The following is a 20,539-nucleotide window of genomic DNA, read 5'->3' on the forward strand; positions in this document are numbered from 1 at the left end:
TGATCTATAAGTTTATCCTTATGTCAGTACCACACTGTCCTTTTTTTTTTAAGTTTATTTATTTTTAGTAATATCCACACCCAACTGAACTGTGGACCCCCAGATCAAGTCGCATGCTCTTCTGACCAAGCCAGCCAGGCACCCCAGTAGCACACTATCTTGATGACCATAACTTTGTAGTAACTGAAAAAGCTTTATTTTTTTTAAAGAGTTTATTTATTTGAGAGAGAGAATGAGAGAGAGAGAGAAAGAGAGAGCACAAGATGGGGGAGGGTCAGAGGGAGAAGCAGACTCCCCGCTAAGCAGGGAGCCCCATGTGGGACTCCATCCCGGGACTCCAGGATCATGACCTGAGCCGAAGGCAGTCGCTTAACCAACTGAACCACCCAGATCCCCCTGAAAAAGCTTTAAATAGTACATATTAAGGGCTGGCTGGGTGGGAAGAAGTTGGAAAAGGGCCTGCAGGTCTGAGGGGTAGCCCTCTTGGCTCGCCCGCAGATGCCTGAGTTCCTCTGGGCGCGGCCCTCAAGCTCCAGGCTTTCAGTAGAAGGACCACTGGGGGGGAGGGGGGGCGGCTAAAGCCTACAAAGAACGGGTCCTCCGCTCTGGCCTCCCACCCGACTCCCGCTGGGAGGTAAAGCCCCTTAATCACACGCTTTCTCCTTCCCACTCCTGGGAGCCCTAGCCCTCGGAGGGAGCAGGAAACATTTGCATGCTAATCACATGCAAATGTTTCCGCGGAGCCGGCGTCTGGCGCCCGGCGGGCTGCAGGACGGGCCAGGCCACTCTGAGCCCCGGACCAGGCTGAGATTAGGGGTGCAAGCCCTGGCCCCGCCCCGCCACGCCCTCCCACCCGGAGGCCAGGCCTCCTTCCCCACCGGCCGGCGACGCGGAGGTGGGCCCGCCCCCCGGCGCCCTGCGGCCCGCCCCCCGAGGGCGCGGCTCTCCGCGGGTCGGCGGCGTCCCGCCTCCTCCATCGCTCGCGGGCCGGGCCGCAGGACGCCGCGCTCGGCGGGAGTGGAGCTGCGCCACCGCCGGGCCGCGCGAGCCGGTGAGCGGGCTCCCCGGGCCTCCCCACTGTCCGTAAGGTGCCCTGCCGCCGGGGTCCGCGTTTGCGCCGTCGCGGACGCGCCTCTCCGCCGTCGCGGACGCGCCTCTCCGTGGACCTCCCGGGCCCCTCGCCGCCTGTGACGGGCTCCGGGTTGAGGATCCAGGAAAGTCTTGTCTCATTCTTGAGCTGCCCGAGCCTGAGATGGCTGGGGACCCCCACGCCTGAGGGGGCTCTCCCGAGCCACTCCCACCCTCCACGGCCTGGGGTGTGGGGGAGGCACGGGCACTACGCCAGGCCTGGCCTGAAATCTCCACGCGGGCGCCGCCTGGGCGTCCCAGAGCCCCACCCAGGGAAGATCGGTCCTGGGGAGGGTGGGAAAGCGGAATGACCCCGGATGGCAGGGTCATGACGTTCCTGTTGCCTATCCCATCCCCCTTCCAGGCTAAGGTCAGCCGGCCCCTGCGGGAATGTGGGGGCAAGTTTGGAGACAGAGAAAGGAAGAGGGTGACTTGTCCCCGCTCACGAAGTTCTGGAACACCTAGTTCCTTCCTCAGCCCCTGCCAAGTGTAGGGGTTTGAGGGCTTGTCAGTCCCAAGCTCAAGCTGGTTCTGGCAGCTCTCCTACCACTGCCACCCTGTGTCCTGGGCCCTGCCTGATATGGGGTCTGGGAAGGGAGGGGGTCTCCAGGGCTTGCTCTGGAGCTGGTGAGGGCTCCTTTGCATCCACTCCACTTAGCCCACCAAAACCCAATGCTCCCTCCTATGGCCATGCCTCCAAGCTTAGGGGGGCAGAGAAGGGATTCTGAGGGCCTAGTGAAGGCTCTGGCCTCCAATGGGAGGCCCTAAAAACAAACCAAGGGATGCATGCAATGTTTGAAGGACAAGAAATGCCATTTGATCTTGTGCCCTGTCCACAAACCCAGCTTCCTGCCACTCGGGCACGAAGGTAGTCACTCTGACTCTGGGCTGGGGTCCCTGAGGGCTGAGGTGGGCAGCTCCTGTGGAGAGCTTCCAGTCCCCGGAAGTGCAATTGAAATGTCTTCAGCTGCATTTCCTTCCTTGCCACAACCGCGTACCAGGCAGTGATCATGATTCATGGTGCCCAGTACAAAGGAAAGACCACTTCCCTTCCGGGGCAAAGTTGGAGCCAGAGCCCCCAGCCCCATCTCTTCTCCGCTCTGCTTGAGTCTTCTGGAATGGACCTGCCTGCCAGGAAGCCAGGTCACCCTTGGTCCTGGTCTTGCCTGCCCCCTGGGGAACACAGGTGGGTCACATTAATGTTATCTTTTGTGCTCACCCAAGGCCTGGTAGGGGTGTGTGAAGAGGTCCCTGCTCATAGTGTAGGGGGTGGGGGGGAGGAGGGACAACAATGATAAACAAGACAATGATCCACTCCAATGTGGTGTGAAAAGTACAATGAAAGAGAGAAATAGAGGAAGGGGGCCTAGTCCAGCCTGTGGTGGAGGTCACGGGAGCTTCCCAGGAGTGCTGTCAGGGCTGAATCTTGAAGGACCAACAGGATTCTCTCTGGCTAGGATTTTGGAACCTCGGCAGCCTAGTTTTTGAAGAGGGACCAGCTTGCTGGGGGAGGGGGCTAGAGGACCAACCAGACAAAAAAGCTGTTTATGACCTAGGAGTCACTGGGGGTCTGGGAGGGGTGCCCCCTTGTGGAAGGCAGAGTCTGCAGGGGGAACTCCCAGAGGGAGGCCAGGGGTCCTCAGACCTGGGAGGCAGGGCTCCCAGCATGCAAAGAGAGAGCAGAGGTGCTTAGGATTTCCTGGGCTCTGACTGTCCCCAGAGGCCTGGAGGAAGGAGAGGCTGGGAAAAGTCAGCTCCACTGAAAGATTTAGACAGAGGGTGGGTGCAGAGTGAAGGTCAGAATCCTGGACAAAGTCCCCAGAGGGCTACCTGGAGAAGCGGCTGCTAATACGGGCACTAAAGAGGCCACTCCGGTGTGGGTGGGGGAGGTTGGGGGAAGAGGCCTCTCTATAAAGGGGCAGAACAAGCATGAATGAGAAAGGACCAGAGCTGGGGCAGGGGGAGCTGGGCCCGTGTCTCCTCTGTCATCCACCTCCTCTGGGTGGCATCAGATGCCCTGCTACCTCTGAGTCAAGTGACCGTGTGCTCCTTTGAAAGGAAACCAGCAGAGTCCCAGGACTTGGAAGTGACAGGGGTAGGGCAGGAGGGAGTGAAGGCGGTGGAGGAAGGCTGGTGGCCCTTCTGGGAGGAAGAGGGGAAAGCGGCAGTTCAGGGCAGACTAAGGGCCCAGCGCTGGAGACGTTGAGGTGTGGAGGGGACATTCAGGCCAACACAGGATCAGGTTGCACCGGTGGCCTTTCCATTTGCTGCAGGAACAGAAATCCTGGAAGGGAACTGTATCTGAGGTTTGCCTGAGCCTGGAACCGGGCCAGGAGGACTGGGGCTGAGGGATCTCTGGGGCCAGAACCACAAGCAGGAGCCAGGATGGCAGGATGTGCTTGCAGCAACCCCCCCCCCCCCACACACACACGTACACACACACACACACACACACACATATACACACACACACTCTGCGGCTGGGCTGAATGGGCCACTCACCTTGGCAGGGCTCCTGGGGGTCCTCTGGGGAGGGAGGAGGCTTGGTGCCCAGAGAAGAGATTGGAGCGTCAGAAGGAGGCAGTTTAGGGTGGATCCCATTTAGGTGCTGTTTTAAAGCTCCTGGGCCTGGCGGGGAAGGTGTGGAGTGCAGGGCGTGACAGGAAGATGGGGTTGCATATTTCTGATAGTTTCCTGAGTTTCCATGGATCTTCCCAGAACCTGGGGCTAAAAGGAGGGAGGCTGTGGGAACTGTAGCTCAAGGGATCCATTGCCTCCACTGAGGCAAAGGCTGCCGGAGCCCTGAGCCCCGAGTACGGTCTGAGGGCCACAGGGGACCACGGAGCAGGCGGAGAGCCGGGACAGAGGGGACTGGGTAAGGGCTCCGCATTTGGGGAGGGGCCTTGGGGCTTTGCGGCCTGGTTATGGCAGCTTCTGTGATGGGGGAGCAACCTGGATGGGATGGAAAACTGAGATAGGACTGAGCCAAAGATGGGGGGTGTGCACGTGCATCTGCATGGTGTGTGACCCTTTGTGCATGTGTGTGTCTGCATTGTGTGTGACCGTGTGTGGGTCTGTATGTCTGTGTAGCATGTGTCTGTGTCCATTTGTCTGTCTCTGGGCTTGTCTGCATGTGTCCACGTAGGTGTTTATCAGTGCACGTGTGTGTCTCTTTGTATATGTCTGGGCACGTCTGCATGTGTGACTTTGTATGTTTGTGTGTCTCTAGACTTTTCTGTGTGTGTGTGTGTGTCTATGTAAGTGTGTGTCTGCATGTGGGTCTGTGTACCTGTGTGGTTCTGTGTGTCTCTGTCTATGCAGTATGTGTTTGTGTGTGTGTCTTTGTGAGCGTGTATCTTGGTATATGCCCATGTGTGACTGTGTGTGTGTGTGTGTGTGTGTGTGTGTGTGTGTGTGTGTTGGGGGCTGTTGCTCAGAGAAGCCCTGACAGGTGGTGGGTCATTATTGAGCATCACTGTAGAACTGGCCTCCGCCATGAGCCCCCTGCGGAAGATGTGATTTCACAGGGCCTTTGGATGAGACCCGTGCCTTTTCCTGAAAGCTGCTTGTTTGGTGCCCTTGGACAGCTCTTCTGTGTACACTCCTTTTTTTTTTTTTTTTAAGATTTTATTTATTTATTTGACAGAGAGACAGCGAGAGAGGGAACACAAGTGGGGGGAGTGGGAGAGGGAGAAGCAGGCTTCCCGCTGAGCAGGGAGCCCGATGCGGGGCTCGATCCCAGGACCCTGGGATCATGACGTGAGCCGAAGGCAGACGCCTAACGACTGAGCCACCCGGGCGTCCCTGTTCTGTGTACACTCCCTGACAACACCCAGCACCGACTTACTCACCTAGGCCGTCTCCACAGCACTGACGGTGGACGCTGCTGTTAAGGTTGCGTGGTGAAAGTCTGTTTGTGTGCAGGAAGCCTGCTTATGAATGTTGGAAAATGCATCTGTGTGTGCCTGTGGGGGCATTGGGACCACGCTGGCTCTAGAGATCTGTTCCGTTCTACAAGCAGCTATTGAGTGCTTGCTGTGTGCGGGAGGGGGCCCCGAGGCTGGGCCAGGAAGTGCCACCTGCTGACTGACCACCAAATGTAAGTCTAGAAAGAATTCCACCCACCTGCCTCGCCCCACGGAAGGCTCACCTGCCTGCCCCTCCTGCCAGGCTGGCTCTGGGAAGTGGGTGAAAGGAAATGCCAAGGCCACCGCATTTGCCTCTGGCCACCCCCCAGGGGGCGGTACACTCTGCTGCCTGGTGCTGGGGCAAGAGGGCGGGATGGTTTCAGCCACCCAGGGAAAGTGGCTGGTGGACTGGGGATGGCAGCTCCGTTCTGTCCCCTCCGCAGGTGGCCCAGGCAGTGGTAGCAGCATTCGTGGCAAAGGATGCCCCGGGTCCTGGAGCGTGCAGAGGGCTGCTGGGCCTGGGTGGTGCTGCTGGCCTCCCTGGTGACCCAGGGCCTCACTCTGGGCTTCCCCACGTGCACTGGCATCTTCTTCACTGAACTACAGCATGAGTTCCAAGCCAGCAATAGTGAGACCTCATGGTTCCCCTCCATCCTGACAGCCATGCTCCACGCTGGGGGTGAGCAGCCTGGGGAGGGGCCGAGGGAGGGTTGAGAAAGAGCATGGGGTGAGGGAGGAAGCCACCATCTCCCTGGCCTCCCGGAGCTCTCTCTCTGAGGCCACAGGCTTTGTCTCATGGGGTGAATTCCTAAGATATCACCTGATTTCAGCAGGGCCAGCCCCCCTGGCAGGAATCCTGCAGGGCTGGGCTGTGCTGCACTGGGCTGGGCAGGTCTAGGCTGGGCTGGGGACCGGGAGAGGGTACGGAGGTACCTAAGGTGCAAAGCCAGTCCTCTCAGTGGCTGGTGGCCGCGGGAGGATCGATGCAGACTGTGGGAGTGCCAGGCACTCAGCACAGACTTGAGGAAGAGCTGCTTGTGTGATCTCTCTGAACCTCAGTTTCTTCTTCTGCAATATGGAGGTAACACCCGACACCCTACCCACTTCCTATGTGGGATCATAGGGAGGATCCCATGAGTCACCAGCGAGTAGTATTTGGAGAACCTCGTCAGGGACTTCAGCATGGGAAAGGGGGCTTGAGGAAGACACGAGGGGCAAGATGGGGGCAGGGCAGGAAGCAGAAGGGATATTGCAAGGGCTGGGGAGGTTCGAGTGAAGGCAGCCCCCCCATTTCCTACTTGGCTCCGCCAAGAATGTGACCCTCTCACCCTGACCCCAGTGAAGGGGGATGGCCAGGGCTGCCTGGGAGACTCCCTGCAATAGACTTGGGTTCAGGGGCCTGCCGCGGGCTCCTGAGAGCTCTTGAGGGAGATTCCATAGAGTGACCTGCGAGGGGGGGTGGGCCGAGGAGGCTCTGGTCAATGAGAGCCAGATCTCACGGCCCACTGGGCTCTCCCCATGCGTGTGTTTGCTGTCTCCGTGGACTCCATCTCCCTACGTACCTCCTGCCACTCCCCACCCGGCACAAGCAGCCTGCTTGTTATTCCAGGTCCTTCCCTCCAACTGGGAGAGAAGTCAGACGGGGAGAGATGGCCTCATGAGATTACCCCTGAACCTGCCACCCCGGGGCCTGGACTCAGGGCCCTGGGAGAGGCCTGGACCAGGCCAGACTGCGTGACCTTTTCACCTGCAAGGTTGGGGCAGAAGTGGGAATCTCAGGCAGTTCCTTCCACGCAGCCAGAAAGGGGTCCGCGCCAGGGCCTGGGAAACAGGCATCCATGGGGACTTCCACTCCCCAACCAGCTTTAGACTCGCCACCCCCTAGCGGGCATGCCAACACCTCAGTCGGCCTAGGATTCTTGTCTGTCTGTCTGTCTCACGTACACACACACCTTTAGCCCATGCTCATTCAGAGTATCAGAGGAATTTTATTTTATTTTATTTTTAAGATTTTATTTATTTATTTGTCAGAGAGAGAGAGAGAGCACAAGCAGGGGGAGTGGCAGGCAGAGGGAGAAGCAGCCTCCCCACTGAGCAGGGAGCCCGATGTGGGACTCGATCCCAGGACGCTGGGATCATGACCTGGGCCAAAGGCAGGTGCTTAACTGACTGAGCCACCCAGGCGTCCCCAGAGAAATTTTAAACTTGAAATTATCCTCGATCCCAAGCACCCCCGGCCCCCATGCATCTTAGAGATGAAGAAAGCAAGCAAGCGCAAAGTACAAGGCACGTTCGGGGTGGCAGAGTGAGTTCAGGGCAGAAGCAGTGACCGGCCGAGAAAACACCCTGCCTCCCAGTGCCCTCAGCTAGCTAAGGTAAGCAGCTGCAGGTCTCAGCCCCCACCCCCAGGGCCATGACTTGGGGCTTTCCCCAAGGTCACCTCTCGGAAGTCAGGCCAAAGTTTGGGGTGGGGAGGATGGAAGATGTGTGGGGCAGTGGTCATGTTCCCTGCAGAGTCTTGCCTCTTCCTCTCTAGCCACCTCTGCTTGATTATCTCTGAGTGTGGGCTGCCTACTTCCTCTGTCCCTCCCATACTCATACCGGCTCACACCCACACATGCCTTCTCCTCCCCAAACATACACAGACACTGCGTACACACGCTCTCTCTCTCTTTCCCTGTTCCTTTGGCTGTGCTCTGGGAGGGTAACTGTAGAAATTCCAGTATGTGTACTTGGGGGCGGGGCACCCAGTGAATGGGGCCCTGCAAGGCATGGAGAAGCAGCCAGCCAGGACTGGTTGGTTTCTGCTCTGGGTCTGGGCTGGTGAGAAAGCAGCTTAAGGTGGGGGTGGGGTGGAGGAGAACAGGCCCTTCTCCACCAGAAGGCAAACGTCTGGGTGCAAGACTTTGTGTTGGCTGGAAGTGATGGGAGAGGGGAGAAAGCACCACACCCAATTTTCTCCAGAGCACTCCAGAGGCCAGTGCGAGGGGGTGTGGGGTGGCCCAGGGCCCCAGGCTGCCTGCCTTAGACAGGTTGGAGGCTAGTGCAAGGCTGTGGCCAGTCTTCTTGAGAATGGGAAGCAGGCAGGGGCTGTAGGTGCTCACTGGTTTTGATGCCCTGGGACCCTCACCCACCGAGACAGACCCCCCAGCAAGGGGCATCCCACCCAGGTCATGAGCCAACCCTATTTTACCTAGATGGAATCAGCCTCAGGTTGGCATAGTGAAGGGCCTCAGTCTGTTGCTCTGCAGATCCTTGTTGGGGGTCAAACTGCACACTTGCAGGACCTCCCTTTGCAGCCGGTCACATGTCATCCAGTGTGACCTCCTGTAGGGGAGGCGCAGAGATGGACTGAGTTTGCCAGCCTGTGGCCAGGTGCCAATCAAAATCTAGGCCTACAAGGCCCCAGGGCTGTGCCCTTCAAGCCACGTGGCTAATTCTTGCTGGAACCCCCTCCCAAGCCCACTCTCCCTCCCTCCCATCCTCCTCATTCAACCACCACCTGCTGGCTGCCTCCTCACCCCTGCCTCTCCCTGCATCCTCCCCACAGGACCCCTGTGCAGCATCCTGGTGGGACGCTTTGGCTGCCGAGTGACGGTGATGCTGGGGGGCGCACTGGCCAGCCTGGGCATGGTGACCAGCTCCTTCTGCCGCACCCTTAGCCAGCTCTACCTCACAGCAGGATTCATCACAGGTGACCGTCTTCCCATTTCGAGAACTTCTGGGTGCCTACCAAAAAGTGCCAGCCATAAGGGCAGGCAGCGTGCCTAATCTTCTGGGGCTGCTTGTAGTCACATGAGGGAGAAGGACAATGAATACATAAATGAGAAAGATTGGTTCTGATGGTGACAAGCACACTAGAAGACAGGACAGCTGATGCGATGGTGTCCTGGCTGGGGGTGGGGGTGGGCAGAGATTAAACAAGCAAAGAGGTAAAATCTCTAGAGCACCCCATGCAGAAGATAAAGCAAGGGTGGGGGAGGTTGCTACTTTCAACGGGGCAGTAAGGGTCAGGGAAGGCCTTGCAGAGAAGGTGACATTTGGGCAGAAAGCTAATGGAGGTGAGGGAGTCTGCTGCCAGGTGAGGGAGTCTCAGGGAAAGAGCATTCCAGGCAGCAGGGACAGCAAGTGCTAAGGCCCGGAAGGGCCCAAGGGGCAGTGAAGGACACAAGCAAAGGTAGGGTGGAGGCTGGATGGGGAGTAGTGCCTGAAAGGCTGAGTAGTGAGATGGGAAACCATCTGAGAGATTCGGGCAGTGGGGTGAGTGACGTCATCCAACTGCCGTTTGTAAAGCACCACTCTGCTGTGTTGAACATAGGTGCACCGGGGTGGGGGGGGCGCTAAGTTAGAGCAGGAGAACAGGTAAGAGCATGGTCATAACCCAGACAGGAGGTGGCCATACCTTTGACCATGGTGGTATGATGGAGGTGGTGAGGAGCAGTCAGGTTCAGGACTGCGAGGGAGGTCCAGAGAAGAAGAGTCAAGGATGACCCAAGGTTCCAGGAGCCAAGAAGGGTGACGCCAAGGTTTTTGCCCCAAACCACTGGAAGGATGGAGTAGCCTTTAACTACCATGGGGAACCTAGAGGAGGAGCAGGTTCGTGGGCGGTTGGGAAGCTCAGGTGTGGAAACATCCAGTCTGCCGTTCAGGGACAGGCCCTGGGCTGCAGCGAGCAGTTGGCGATCATGACAGGGCTGGCATTCTAATGTTGAGAGGAGGTATCATCCTGCTGTCACCGAGGGAACATGGGTGGGTGGCTAAGGAGGCCTGAGGACTGGGCCCTGCGGTATCCAGCAGTCTGGGTGGGAAGAAGGGACACAGGCAGGAGGAGATGCAGGAGAGTGATGTTTCTGGAGAAAGTGAGGAGAGAGTGAGGGCTGTGTCAGGCTGCTGGTGGATCAGATGGAAGGAGACCAGCCTTGATCTTTGGATTTGGCAATGTGGAGGTTTCTGACCTTGATAAGAGCAAGTCTGGACCAAAGGTGAGGGCGAAAGTCTGATTGCAACAGGTTCAAGAGCAAAGAGCAAAGGAGTTGGAGACAGCGAAGATAAACAGTATTTCCAGGAAATTTCGGTGAAGGGGACAGAGAAATGGGCCAGTACCCAGAAGAGGCTGTGGAGTCAGGAGGGGGTTGTTTTGTTTTGTTTTGGGTTTTTGTTTGTTTGTTTTAAACTGCTTTATTAGCTTCACAAAATATAATGAGCATCGTTCCATGCAATAGGGTAAAACTCCCCAGCTGATAGAATCTTACAGACTGAGTCAAAATACAACATTCAAGGACACCTGGCTGGCTCAGTCGGTAGAGCATGTGACTCTTGATCTCAGGGTCATGAGTTCAAGCCCCACATTAGGCAAAGAGCCTACTTAAAATAAAAAAAAAAACAAAAAAAATAAAAACAAACACACAAAAACCCCCACCCACATTCAGGAAGGAGCTGGTAACAGGAGACCCACAAGAAACATGTAAGACCAAAGGGTTGATGGGAAAGGTCCATCGTGAACATGTAATTTTAGAAAGCAGGTCTGTCTTCCTATGAACTGGAGGGAGAACATCAGGACTCAAGGCATCAGGCCAAACTCCTCATCCAGTCGTGGTGAAGAGCGTCAGTGCTAACTGCCCGCAGACCACGACCAGATTGCTTCTCCCTCTGCTGCCCCACCTCCTCTCACCCTTGCCTGTGGCACTGTGGCTCTCCAAGCCTCTCGCAGGTCCCACCTGCACTGCAGGCTGGAGCCGCGTACGGAGGCACACGACATTCACCAGCTTCCAAAGGGAGGACCAAGGCTTCTCCTTTATTAGCACCTTGCTCCTTTTCATCCTTTCCTGAATTTTCCTGGTTGACGTTTTGTACCGCCTGTTCCTCTTTGGACGCCATTGCTCCTGGGCCCCTCCTTGTGGTCTCCTGCTCCTCCCGAGAACACAGCAGCAAGAATGAGCCCCAGGGGCGCCTGGGTGGCTCAGTCAGTTGGGCGTCTGCTTTCGGCTCGGGTCATGATCTCGGGGTCCTGGGATCGAGTCCCGCATCGGGCTCTCTGCTCTGCGGAGAGCCTGTTTCTCCCTCTCCCCCGCTCTTCTCTCTCTCTCTCTCTCTCTCTCTGTCAAATAAATAAAATCTTTAAAAAAAAAAAAAAAGAATGAGCCCCAGAGACACTTCCACCTGCACGCCTGCTCCCCCTCCGTCTCCTACTTTTTGGGGTCACCCCTGACCCACAGACCCTCGGGGCCACCGGGAGCAGGTACCGAGAAGGGAGCGGGAGCAAGCCATGGCCAGATCTCTGTTTTGTTTTTTTGTTTGCTTTTGTTTTGCTTTTTAAAAAAGATTTTATTTATTTGAGACAGAGAGAGAGCACGGGTGGGAGGCAGGGGGAGAGGCAGAGGGAAATGGAGAGAGACAAGCAGACTCCCCACTGAGCAGGGAGCCCAACCTCCGGGCTCGATCCCAGGACCCTGAAATCATGACCTGAGCCAAAGCCAGATGCTTCACTGACTGAGCCATCCAGGCGCCCTTTGTTTTGTTTTTAATGGGAGAAATAACAAAGAAGTCGAGAATGATCTGGCAAAGAGGAGAAAGTGGGTGGTGCAGGAGAGGGAAATTGCTGAAGGGATACGCCTTTGAGTAGACAAGAGGAAGGGCATAAGTGGAGGGTTGGCTTTGGCTGGCAGTAGGGACGGACAGTCCAGTTTTACAGATGGAAGGCAGGTGGTCAGCTGGGGGTGAGGCAGGGGGACGGTAGGGTGCATAGAGAAGGACTGGTGGTCATCTAGGAGGGTGGGAGGGAAAACGGATAGTGGCATCATAGGGGGCCCGAGGGTCCGCCTGAGGCTTGTGGTCATGGTGTGGCCGTGAGCTTTCTCTCCCAAAATGTTCAGCTGTGGGGGGCAGCTTGGTGTCCAGAGGAAGAGAAAGAAGCTGATGTGGCTCAATCATGGTGAGTGACGGAGAATGGCCTGAGATGGCACCCAAGAGATGACCAGGGGCCAGACCTTACAGAGCCTTCCAGGGCATAGTAAATACGGTGGCATTTTTTTCTAGGCATAATGGGAAGTCCTTGAAAAGTGTTAGGGAAGAAACTTACCCCAATTTAGGTTTTTGTTTTGTTTATTTATTTTTTTAAGATTTTTTTTTTTTTTTTTAAAGAAACACTGGTTTTTTTTTTGTTTGTTTGTTTTTTTTAAAGATTTTTTATTTATTTATTTGACAGAGAGAGACACAGCGAGAGAGGGAACACAAGCAGGGGGAGTGGGAGAGGGAGAAGCAGGCTTCCCGCTGAGCAGGGAGCCCGATGCGGGGCTCGATCCCAGGACCCTGGGATCATGACCTGAGCCGAAGGCAGACGCTTAACCGACTGAGCCACCCAGGCGCCCCTATTTTTTTAAGATTTTATTTATTTATTTGAGAGAGAGCGAGCACAAGCACTAGGGGAGGGGCAGAGGGACAAGGAGAGGGAGAAGCAGACTCCCCACTGAGCAGGGAGCCCAACACGGGGCTCGATCCCAGGACCCTGAGATCCTGACCTGAGCTGAAGGCAGATTCTTCACCAACTGAGCCACCCAGGCGCCCCCCAGTTTAGGTTTTTTAAAGATCACCCTGGTGCTGTGCAAAGGGGACAGGTGTGCCCCTGGCAGCCTTGGGAGGGCAGAGTGGATGTTTCTAAGGGGGTGGCAAGGCAGGCTCTTCCCTTCTTCAGTCCCTGGGGACCTAGAAGTGGGTCTGGGCTCGAACGGAAGGAGGGCAGACATGGAGCATGACCCCATGACCCCTCTCTGGGTACGGGTGGGAGGCCCCAGAACGCCCTTGAGCCGGTCTCCTCCCTCCCACCACAGGCCTGGGCATGTGCTTCAGCTTCCAGTCGAGCATCACCGTGCTGGGCTTCTACTTCTCCCGCCATCGGGCGCTGGCCAACGCACTGGCTTCGGTGGGCGTCTCCCTGGGCATCACGCTCTGGCCACTGCTCTCCCGCTACCTCCTGGAGGATCTGGGCTGGAGGGGCACCTTCCTTGTCTTCGGCGGCGTTTTTCTCCACTGCTGTGTCTGTGGAGCCGTTCTGAGGCCCGTGGCCACCAGCACAGCCCCTGAGACCACAGAAGGCCCCCCTCCACCTTCCAAGACACCTGCTACCGGCTGCCTGGCAGCGTGTGGTCGGGCCATCCAGCGCCACCTGGCCTTTGATATCCTGCGGCACAATGCGGGCTACCGAGTGTACACACTGGGTGTTATGTGGATGATCCTGGGTTTTCCGCTGCCGCACGTCTTCCTGGTGCCATATGCCATGTGGCATGGGGTGGATGAACACAGGGCAGCCCTGCTCATCTCCATCATTGGCTTTAGCAACATCTTCCTGCGGCCCATGGCTGGGCTGGTGGCGGGCCGGCGGGACTTTGCTGGCCACCGGAAGTACCTGTTCAGCCTGGCAGCCCTGCTCAATGGCCTCACCAACCTGGTGTGCGCCGCGTCGGCCGACTTCCGGGTGTTGGTGGGCTACTGCTTGGTGTACAGCGTGTCCATGAGTGGCATTGGGGCCCTCCTCTTCCAGGTCCTCATGGATCTTGTCCCCATGGATCGGTTCTCCAGCGCCCTGGGCCTCTTCACCGTCCTGGAGAGCATCTCCATTCTCATCTCCCCGCCACTGGCTGGTGAGGCCCCAGCAGGGAGGGCGGCCAGGTGTACACGGGTGTGGCCTGGGTGGGCAGGATATGGAGACAGGGCGAAGGGGAACGGTCTGAACAGATGTGGGTGCCATCAGCATCTCCAGGGGTAGGGACTTGGAATCTGTGATTTTCCAAGATGCAGGCTGTTCCCCAGCTGGAGCCCAGGGTATGAACAGTTAAAAATAAGGACTTTTATACCAGACTTGCCTGAGTCCTTCGTCTTCCTCTCTGTACCTCTGTTTTCTTATCAGCAAAGTGGGGATGTTAATAGAATCTACCCTGTAGGCTTGTTGTGAGGATCACAGTTACACAGCAAAGAGCTCAGCAGAGAGCCCGGCACAGAGCAGAAAACTGCGCACGTTTGCCGTGATGAACATCCTGGCTGTCCCACTTCCTGCCTGTGGGACCCAGGCAAGTCACTTTCCTTCTCTGAGCCACAGTGTCATCTGCAAAATGCAGACAAGAACACCTGCCTTAACCACTGGTTCTCCTGTGCCTGTCCCTGGTGGGCATGGCTGAACACAGAGGCCCAGTCCCCACCTCTCAGGGCTGACCTTCTGGTGGGAGAGTCAGGAATTAAAGCAGAGACGCGTTTGTGCTCAGCGTGGTGACTTGTGCCAGGAGGGAAACAAACAGATGTGGGAGCAGAGACATATGGGAGGGCCCAGGTGTAGCCGAGCAGATATCCCAGACTCCTGGCCCTTGTGTGCTGGGCTTCCTGCCACCAAGGGTAAGGGAGACATGCCCTGAGGTGCCCTTCTGGCCCAAGGGCTCTTCCTGCCCCCTGGAGAGCAGGCTTAGTGTTTCTTCTTCTCCTTTGATTCAACAGATCTCTGCTGAGTGTCTCCTAGGGGCCAGCCACAGTGGCCCCTACTGGGGATCCAGCAGAGCCTGAAATAAAATCCCTGCTCTCAGAGAGCACACAAGTTACTGGGAGGGAGGCTTGGTAGCCCCGGACAGTGGCCTAACTTGCTCTCTGTCCCCCAGGGCTCCTCCTGGACACCACCGACAACAACTTTAGCTACGTTTTCTACATGTCAAGCTTCTTCCTCATATCAGCTGCCCTCTTTATGGGTGGCAGCTTCTGTGCCCTTCAGAAGAAGGAGAGGCCAGACAAGCAGGCTAAGGCAGAAGGAGCCATCATGGAGGCTGCCTCAGAGCAGGGCCTCACGGCGGAGGACTCATGTGATTCCAAGAAGCGGCTGTACACCGAGGTCATGTATGTGACCAGCGTCTGAGCCCTGAGGTCAGTGAGTGACCACCTCCGCAGCCCAGGAATGTGATGTCCAGCTGCTAGGGGTTGGGGTGAGGGGCTGCCCAGGAAGCCCGAAGCAAAAAGCCATCCAGGCTCTGCACACCGGGAGTCAGCCAGGAGCTGGGACCTTGGAGGCTGGCCTCCAAAGACTCAGGGCTCCTTCCAACCAGCAGAATCCAGGAGCGGGTCCTCCTGACCTTTTCTTTGGGGTACCAGCGTACCTGGAGCCCAGGAAAGTGAGTCTAAACCCTGCCTGGGTCTGTCACAGCCGGCTTGGCTCAGCTGGCCGCCCAGTACTTCTGCTGCCACTCAACACACTGGACCCTCCAGTCTAGCGTGGATGTCTCTGATGTGACTCTTTGTCCTTCTCCGGCCTCCAGACAGTTCCAAAGAGTTCACCCCTCCTGGAAGGCCCTCCACCCCCTTTCTTCCCAAGGGCCCCAGCCCTTGCCCTCAGGGCGGCCCCCAGCACAGGTTGCCGGGCCTCACGCTGACTGGAAGCTTGAGAAGAAGAACCTCCTGAAAGAATGAGCTGTGACCGGCAGTGGGGGAGGGCCAGGCTGAGGGGTTGGCGTGGACACAGGACACGGACAGATTAACGGTTGGGTAGAGGACCCATCCTGGTGTCTGAGCAAAGAACTGGAGGGGAGCCCTTGGCTTGGGTCCTAGAATCAATGAAGTCTGAGGGGTCCCCTGCACTCAGCAGGGCCTGCTCTACAGTGTCCCTCCCTCCCGTGCCCCCACCTTGTATCTTGGTCATGAAGCTGAGTGCTGGGGTGGGGGGAAGCCTGACATTTGAGTGAGCAGCGGAGCGGAAGGATTGCTAGGCAGGGCGTGAGACATCTGGGAAAATGGAGCTGCTTTTGCAGCAGAAGCCTTTCACTCCCTCTCCCTACTGTGTCAGAGGTGTCCACCCTGGGGTAAGTAGCCGGCTGGGCCAGCTGCCAGCCCACCTCCACTCCCAGGGGGCCTGTGCCTGTGGCATGGAGATCAGTGCTCCCCACACACATCCTCTTTTTGCTGGTACTGGTCCCTGAGGTCATCACTCCAAGCTTGTCCCAGCAGGGTACCACCTGAGGCAGTGGAAAAACAGAGTTTGTTTGAATTACACACAAAAAACCTTCCTGTATGTAGCAGGTTATAAACCCTGTGAACTAATGAAGCTGGAAAACAGGCCTTGAGTAAGTCCCTCCTCCCCCTTCAGTTCTCCCTGCTCAGCAGGGGCTGCTGTGACCCAAGGCCTTGTTTGTTGATTCAGGCTCAACCAGGCTCTGACAAGAAAGCCTTATCAGGAAAATAAATTTTATTTTCATGACCTGACTCTAGCCTTCTCGGGCCCAGCTGGTGTGAGTAAGCATCCTTGGGGAAGTACTGTCTTCTCCAGGATCCTGCCATGAGTGCCCCCTTATGGTCAAATAAAGTAGTGCAGAGGTGAAGCAAAGGGCTCTGAGCTGGGATAGATCTGAGTTCGTGTTTGGCTCTGCCACAGTTTGATGTGTGACTTTGGGCAATTGTTCACCATTTCTGGGCCTTAAAAAAGGAGGATGCTGGCCTGAATAAGTCAGAGTCTCTTCTTGTTTGAAAAGTCTGATCCTGAAGACCCCCATTGCCTTCTTGCTCCTCACCCAGTCCCATGCTTAGCCACCATCCACATCCTGTGCACTGAAGGGGTAATGCTTGGACACATTTTACCCGGTCCTATCCCCTACATCTCAACTGAGTGGAAAAGGAGAGAGTGGGACTGGTGGGTAGGTGGATGCTTTTGGCACTAATAGCCACCAGGCTTTGAAATGTGCAACCCCTATTGGGCCCACTTCCTGAAAACATTTCTTTTAGGGAAAATAGATATCAGTGAACATTCAGCATAGGGAACTTTGATCTCATCTGCCCCCAGCCAAGAGTGGCAATAATCGCTGGGCAGATTCCCTTCAACAAAATTACTGAGCATTTACTATGTGCCAGGGACTGGGCAGAGAGGAGTAAGACCTGGTGATGCCCTCAGCACAAAACCAAGGACTGAGAATTTTTCCCCAAGGAGGAAAGCCCCTGAGCCTTTCAGAGGGGACAAATGAGAGAGAATGGGATGGCCCATCTGATTGCAGAATCCCCACTTAGCTGCTTTCCTGGGAATCCTCTAGAGAGGATCTGGAGCAGTTCCTGACCAGTGCAGGGTAGAGCTCACCTACATCGTGTCCCTGGTCCCCAGGACTTTGCTGCTCCGTCCAGCCATAGGCAGACAAGCCCCTGGCCACCTTGGGATGAGATGTACTTCCCCAAGTTCTATCAGCTCTTTACAGAAGCCGAAGGGCCTGATGACAGGTCTGGGACCACTGCCCTATGTGGAGCTATCAGGGTACCCAAGCACCCGGTTTATAGTCATAGCTCCTGCCCCAAGGTGTGTGCATAGGGCAGGGTCTGACCACAGGGACCTGAGCCCATGGAGATGGGGCCTGCTGTCAATGGGGCTGTGGCAGGCTGGAGTATGGCAGCCATTTTGACCTCATGCCAGGCCCAGGGCCAAAGATCCGTGGTCCTTAACCTCAAGAAGCTCACAGACCAAACCCCCCTTACCCCAACATTTTCAAGCACAGTGGGAGTGCAATAGGGCCACTTCCCTGCCTGGTGCTCTATTCTCTGTGCCTACGAGGCCTAGGTCACACATCACCTTCCTGAGAAGCCCTGAGAAAAAGAATTGGGCCAAACGGCTTCAGCATCCAGGACTCCACAACCCAGAGCGGCCAAAGCAGTACATTTAGGTGAACGGAGGGTCCTGGGGCTCATCGATGCCCCTAGCGCTCCCCATCCACCTGGCTGGCAAAAAGCCTTAGGACATTATTACCCTGTAATTTCTAGCCAGAGGTGGCTAGCTCAGGGCTGGGGAGCAGAAGGTGCCAGGCTCACCCGGCTTTTTGGAAAAGACCAGAAGATAGTGTCAAAGGACCCATGTCGGGTTGCAGGGAACTGATGCCCGAGTTCCAGGGGGGGGGGGGAGTCCCTTGGTCGAGGAGGCCGGGCTGCGCACCCTCGTCAAGTGCAAGGGTGTCTGGAGGTTCTTCTGCCTCGACACTTCCCCATATGGACGCCCTCCGACTCCTCTGGGTTCCCAAGCGCCCTAGGGGTACTCCTTAAAGCAACCCAAACGCTACTGCACCCTTCCGAGGGCGGATCCCCTCCAGCCACAGCCTTACAGCACTAAGCGCGCCGCGCACGCGCACCGAGCTCAGCGACAGCCCCACCTCTTGCTTGCCTCGACCCGCCCCTTCCGCCCTCCGGTGGGGGCCAAGCGCGGCTTCCGCCGGAAACCTGCAATCGAGCTGGGAATCTAGCTCCGAAGTTGTTGTGTGGGTGCTGCTACTCCCTCCTCTCGCTTCCCGTTTCCAAATTTAGGTTTTCGCGCGGAACTCTAGCGAGGTCCTGAGACTCCACGCCACCCCCCACATTCCAATTTCGGCAGCAAATTACTGCAGAACCTGAAGCCAGGGAAGGAACCCGTTTCCGGCCTCACCTCCCACACTCTCCTGCCCTTCCACCTGCCCCCTCTGCCGCCCTGACCATGGCCCAGAAGCCGAAGGTAGACCCCCACGTCGGGCGCCTGGGATACCTGCAGGCACTGGTCACGGAATTCCAGGAGACGGAGAGCCAAGGTGAGAGCGGCAGGGTGGGGGGCAAGAGACGGGGCAGGGGTCCGGCCGTGACAGCCGTCCCGGACCTGGCTCCAGCGCCACTTTTTTGCTGCAGACGCCAAGGAGCAAGTACTGGCCAACCTCGCCAACTTCGCCTATGATCCCAATAACTACCAGTATCTGCGGCAGCTGCAGGTCCTTGATTTATTCCTCGATTCCCTGTCGGAGGAGAATGAAACCCTGGTGGAGTTTGCAATTGGTAAGGATGGGGCAGGTCTCCCAGATAACCTGATCTGACTTGGTGAAGTGAGTGAGTTAAAAGTCAGTCACTGGGAAAGGAATCTTTTAGGCAGTCCCTCTGCTGAGAAGGCAGATCTCGATGTCTGCGCCAGCGATGTCTGTGCTACCTCCTCGGTTCACAGTTTGTCCCAGGTCACAGCTAGCTTGAATCGGGTCTGGAACTAATGCCCAGGACTCCCTCTGCATGTCTGCCTTTCCTCCTACTGAGAGATGAGATCATAAATGAGGGAATGGATTGAAGCCACTTGAAGAGGAAAAAGTTTATAGAATGCTGTCTATTTTTTTAATCTTTTAAAGATTTTATTTATTTGAGAGAGATAGCACGAGCAGGGGGAGGGGCAGAGGGAGAGGGAGAAACAGACTGAGTGCGGATCCCATCTCAAGGCTGGATCCCAGGATCCTGGGATCATGACCTGAGCCGAAGTCAGACCCTTAACCAACTGAGCCATGCAGGCGCCCCTAGAATGCTGTTTTTAAACATCTTTATTTTATTATGGTAATATCAAGAGAAGTAGAGGTGACTTGGAATGGCTTATAACTCCTGTAGTTGTTATGGTCTAAGACCTGTTGAATTATTCAGTGGACAGATACCTATTTGGCATATACTGTGAGTAAGGTACTGTTCTAAATGCTGGAGAGATGGTGAACAAGTGGAGGAAAGGTCTTTGCCCTCAAGGAACTTACATTCTAGGAGGGGGAGACACATGGTGAGCAAACAAACAAAAAGCTGAGGCTCTTGGGGCACCTGGGTGGCTCAGTCGTTAAGCGTCTGCCTTCGGCTCAGGTCATGATCCCAGGGTCCTGGGATCGAGCCCCACATCGGGCTCCCTGCTCCGCAGGAAGCCTGCTTCTCCCTCTCCCACTCCCCCTGCTTGTGTTCCCTCTCTCGCTGTGTCTCTGTCAAATGAATAAATAAAATCTTAAAAAAAAAAAAAAAGGCTGAGGCTCTGAAGGAAGTAAACAGGGTGATGAGATAGAGCAGAGGTGGGGGCTACTTCATTTCCTCCAGCATGTGAAGGCATTCTAGGAAGTGGCACAGCATGGGCAGAGACCCTAAAGCAGAAGGAGCCAGAAAGAAGGCTGATGTGGCAGGCTGTGGGGAGTGAAGCAGAGTGGTACAAAATGAGGCTAGAGAGGTGGGCAGTACCAGAGTTTACATGACTTAGTTCTAGGCCATGGGAAAGAGTTTGGAATTTATTCTGAGGACAAACAAAAATTCTTCTTTCAGCATGCATCTTAAAAAATAACATTTTTCTGGGGGTGCCTGGGTGGCTCAGTGGGTTAAGCATCTGACTCTTGATTTCAGCTCAGGTCATGATCTTGGGATCGTGGGATCGCCCCATGTCAGGTTCCCGAGCTCAATGCGGAGTCGGCTTGAGATGTCTCTCTCCTCTACCTTTCCCTCTGCTCTTTCCCCTACTTGAGCACATGCTCTCTCTCTAAATAAATTTTTTTTTTCCTAATAAATAAATAAATGAATAAATATTTTCGGGGTGCCTGGGTGGCTCAGGTCATGATCTCAGGGTCCTGGGATCGAGCTCCGTGTCGGGCTCTCTGCTCAGTGGGGAGTCTGCTTCTCCTTCTCCCTCTGCCTGCCGCTCCCCCTGCTTGTGCTCTCTCTGTCAAATAAATAAATAAAATCTTCAAAAAAAAATTTTCTACACAGTGAAAGGA

The 20,539-nt window shown here is 56.1% G+C and overlaps 2 protein-coding genes and 1 pseudogene across 15 annotated transcripts in view; 2 read left to right on the forward strand and 1 right to left on the reverse strand.

Annotated features, from left to right (window-relative positions):
* Positions 1–979: 979 nt before the first annotated feature.
* On the forward strand, positions 980–16,262 carry SLC16A5 (solute carrier family 16 member 5). Of its 8 annotated transcripts, none has more exons than XM_036088694.2 (6): positions 2,204–2,314; positions 5,053–5,227; positions 5,480–5,715; positions 8,587–8,730; positions 12,863–13,672; positions 14,675–16,262. In XM_036088694.2, exons 3-6 carry the CDS (start codon positions 5,517–5,519, stop codon positions 14,923–14,925), a joined length of 1,404 nt encoding a protein of 467 aa, XP_035944587.2. In that variant the 5' UTR covers positions 2,204–2,314; positions 5,053–5,227; positions 5,480–5,516; the 3' UTR covers positions 14,926–16,262. The 8 variants fall into 8 exon arrangements, with proteins under 8 accessions (XP_035944589.2, XP_077922179.1, XP_035944588.2 ...); XM_078066051.1 differs by having other exon boundaries at positions 2,205–2,314; positions 5,150–5,227; XM_036088696.2 differs by lacking the exons at positions 5,053–5,227; positions 5,480–5,715 and adding an exon at positions 980–1,051 and having other exon boundaries at positions 2,130–2,314.
* LOC118533406 (protein BEX2 pseudogene) lies at positions 10,597–10,961 on the reverse strand (annotated as a pseudogene).
* A 1,918-nt stretch (positions 16,263–18,180) lies between the features above and the next one.
* The window catches only part of ARMC7 (armadillo repeat containing 7), a 39,992-nt gene continuing 37,633 nt past the window's right edge, over positions 18,181–20,539 (forward strand). For 3 of the 7 annotated variants that reach the window (XM_078066056.1, XM_078066058.1, XM_078066057.1), the window contains exons 1-2: positions 18,185–18,586; positions 18,681–18,824. In XM_078066056.1, coding sequence (XP_077922182.1) covers positions 18,496–18,586; positions 18,681–18,824 — 235 coding nt within the window. In that variant the 5' untranslated portion in view covers positions 18,185–18,495. Of the gene's footprint in view, positions 18,587–18,680; positions 18,825–20,171; positions 20,457–20,539 lie in introns of those variants that run through there. The other 4 variants (XM_078066054.1, XM_036088712.2, XM_078066055.1 and 1 more) reach the window with 4 other exon arrangements.

This window comes from Halichoerus grypus, chromosome 2 (genome assembly GCF_964656455.1).
Source record: "Halichoerus grypus chromosome 2, mHalGry1.hap1.1, whole genome shotgun sequence".
Classification (NCBI taxonomy): Eukaryota; Metazoa; Chordata; class Mammalia; order Carnivora; family Phocidae; genus Halichoerus; species Halichoerus grypus.

Bases quoted from the DNA above. Each gene is read 5' to 3' on its own strand.
- SLC16A5 (XM_036088695.2), top strand. From the start codon at position 5,517: ATGCCCCGGGTCCTGGAGCGTGCAGAGGGCTGCTGGGCCTGGGTGGTG. The intron at 8,731-12,862 runs GTGACCGTCTTC...CTCCCACCACAG, and splicing joins CACAGCAGGATTCATCACAG to GCCTGGGCATGTGCTTCAGC. The intron at 13,673-14,674 runs GTGAGGCCCCAG...TCTGTCCCCCAG, and splicing joins CATCTCCCCGCCACTGGCTG to GGCTCCTCCTGGACACCACC.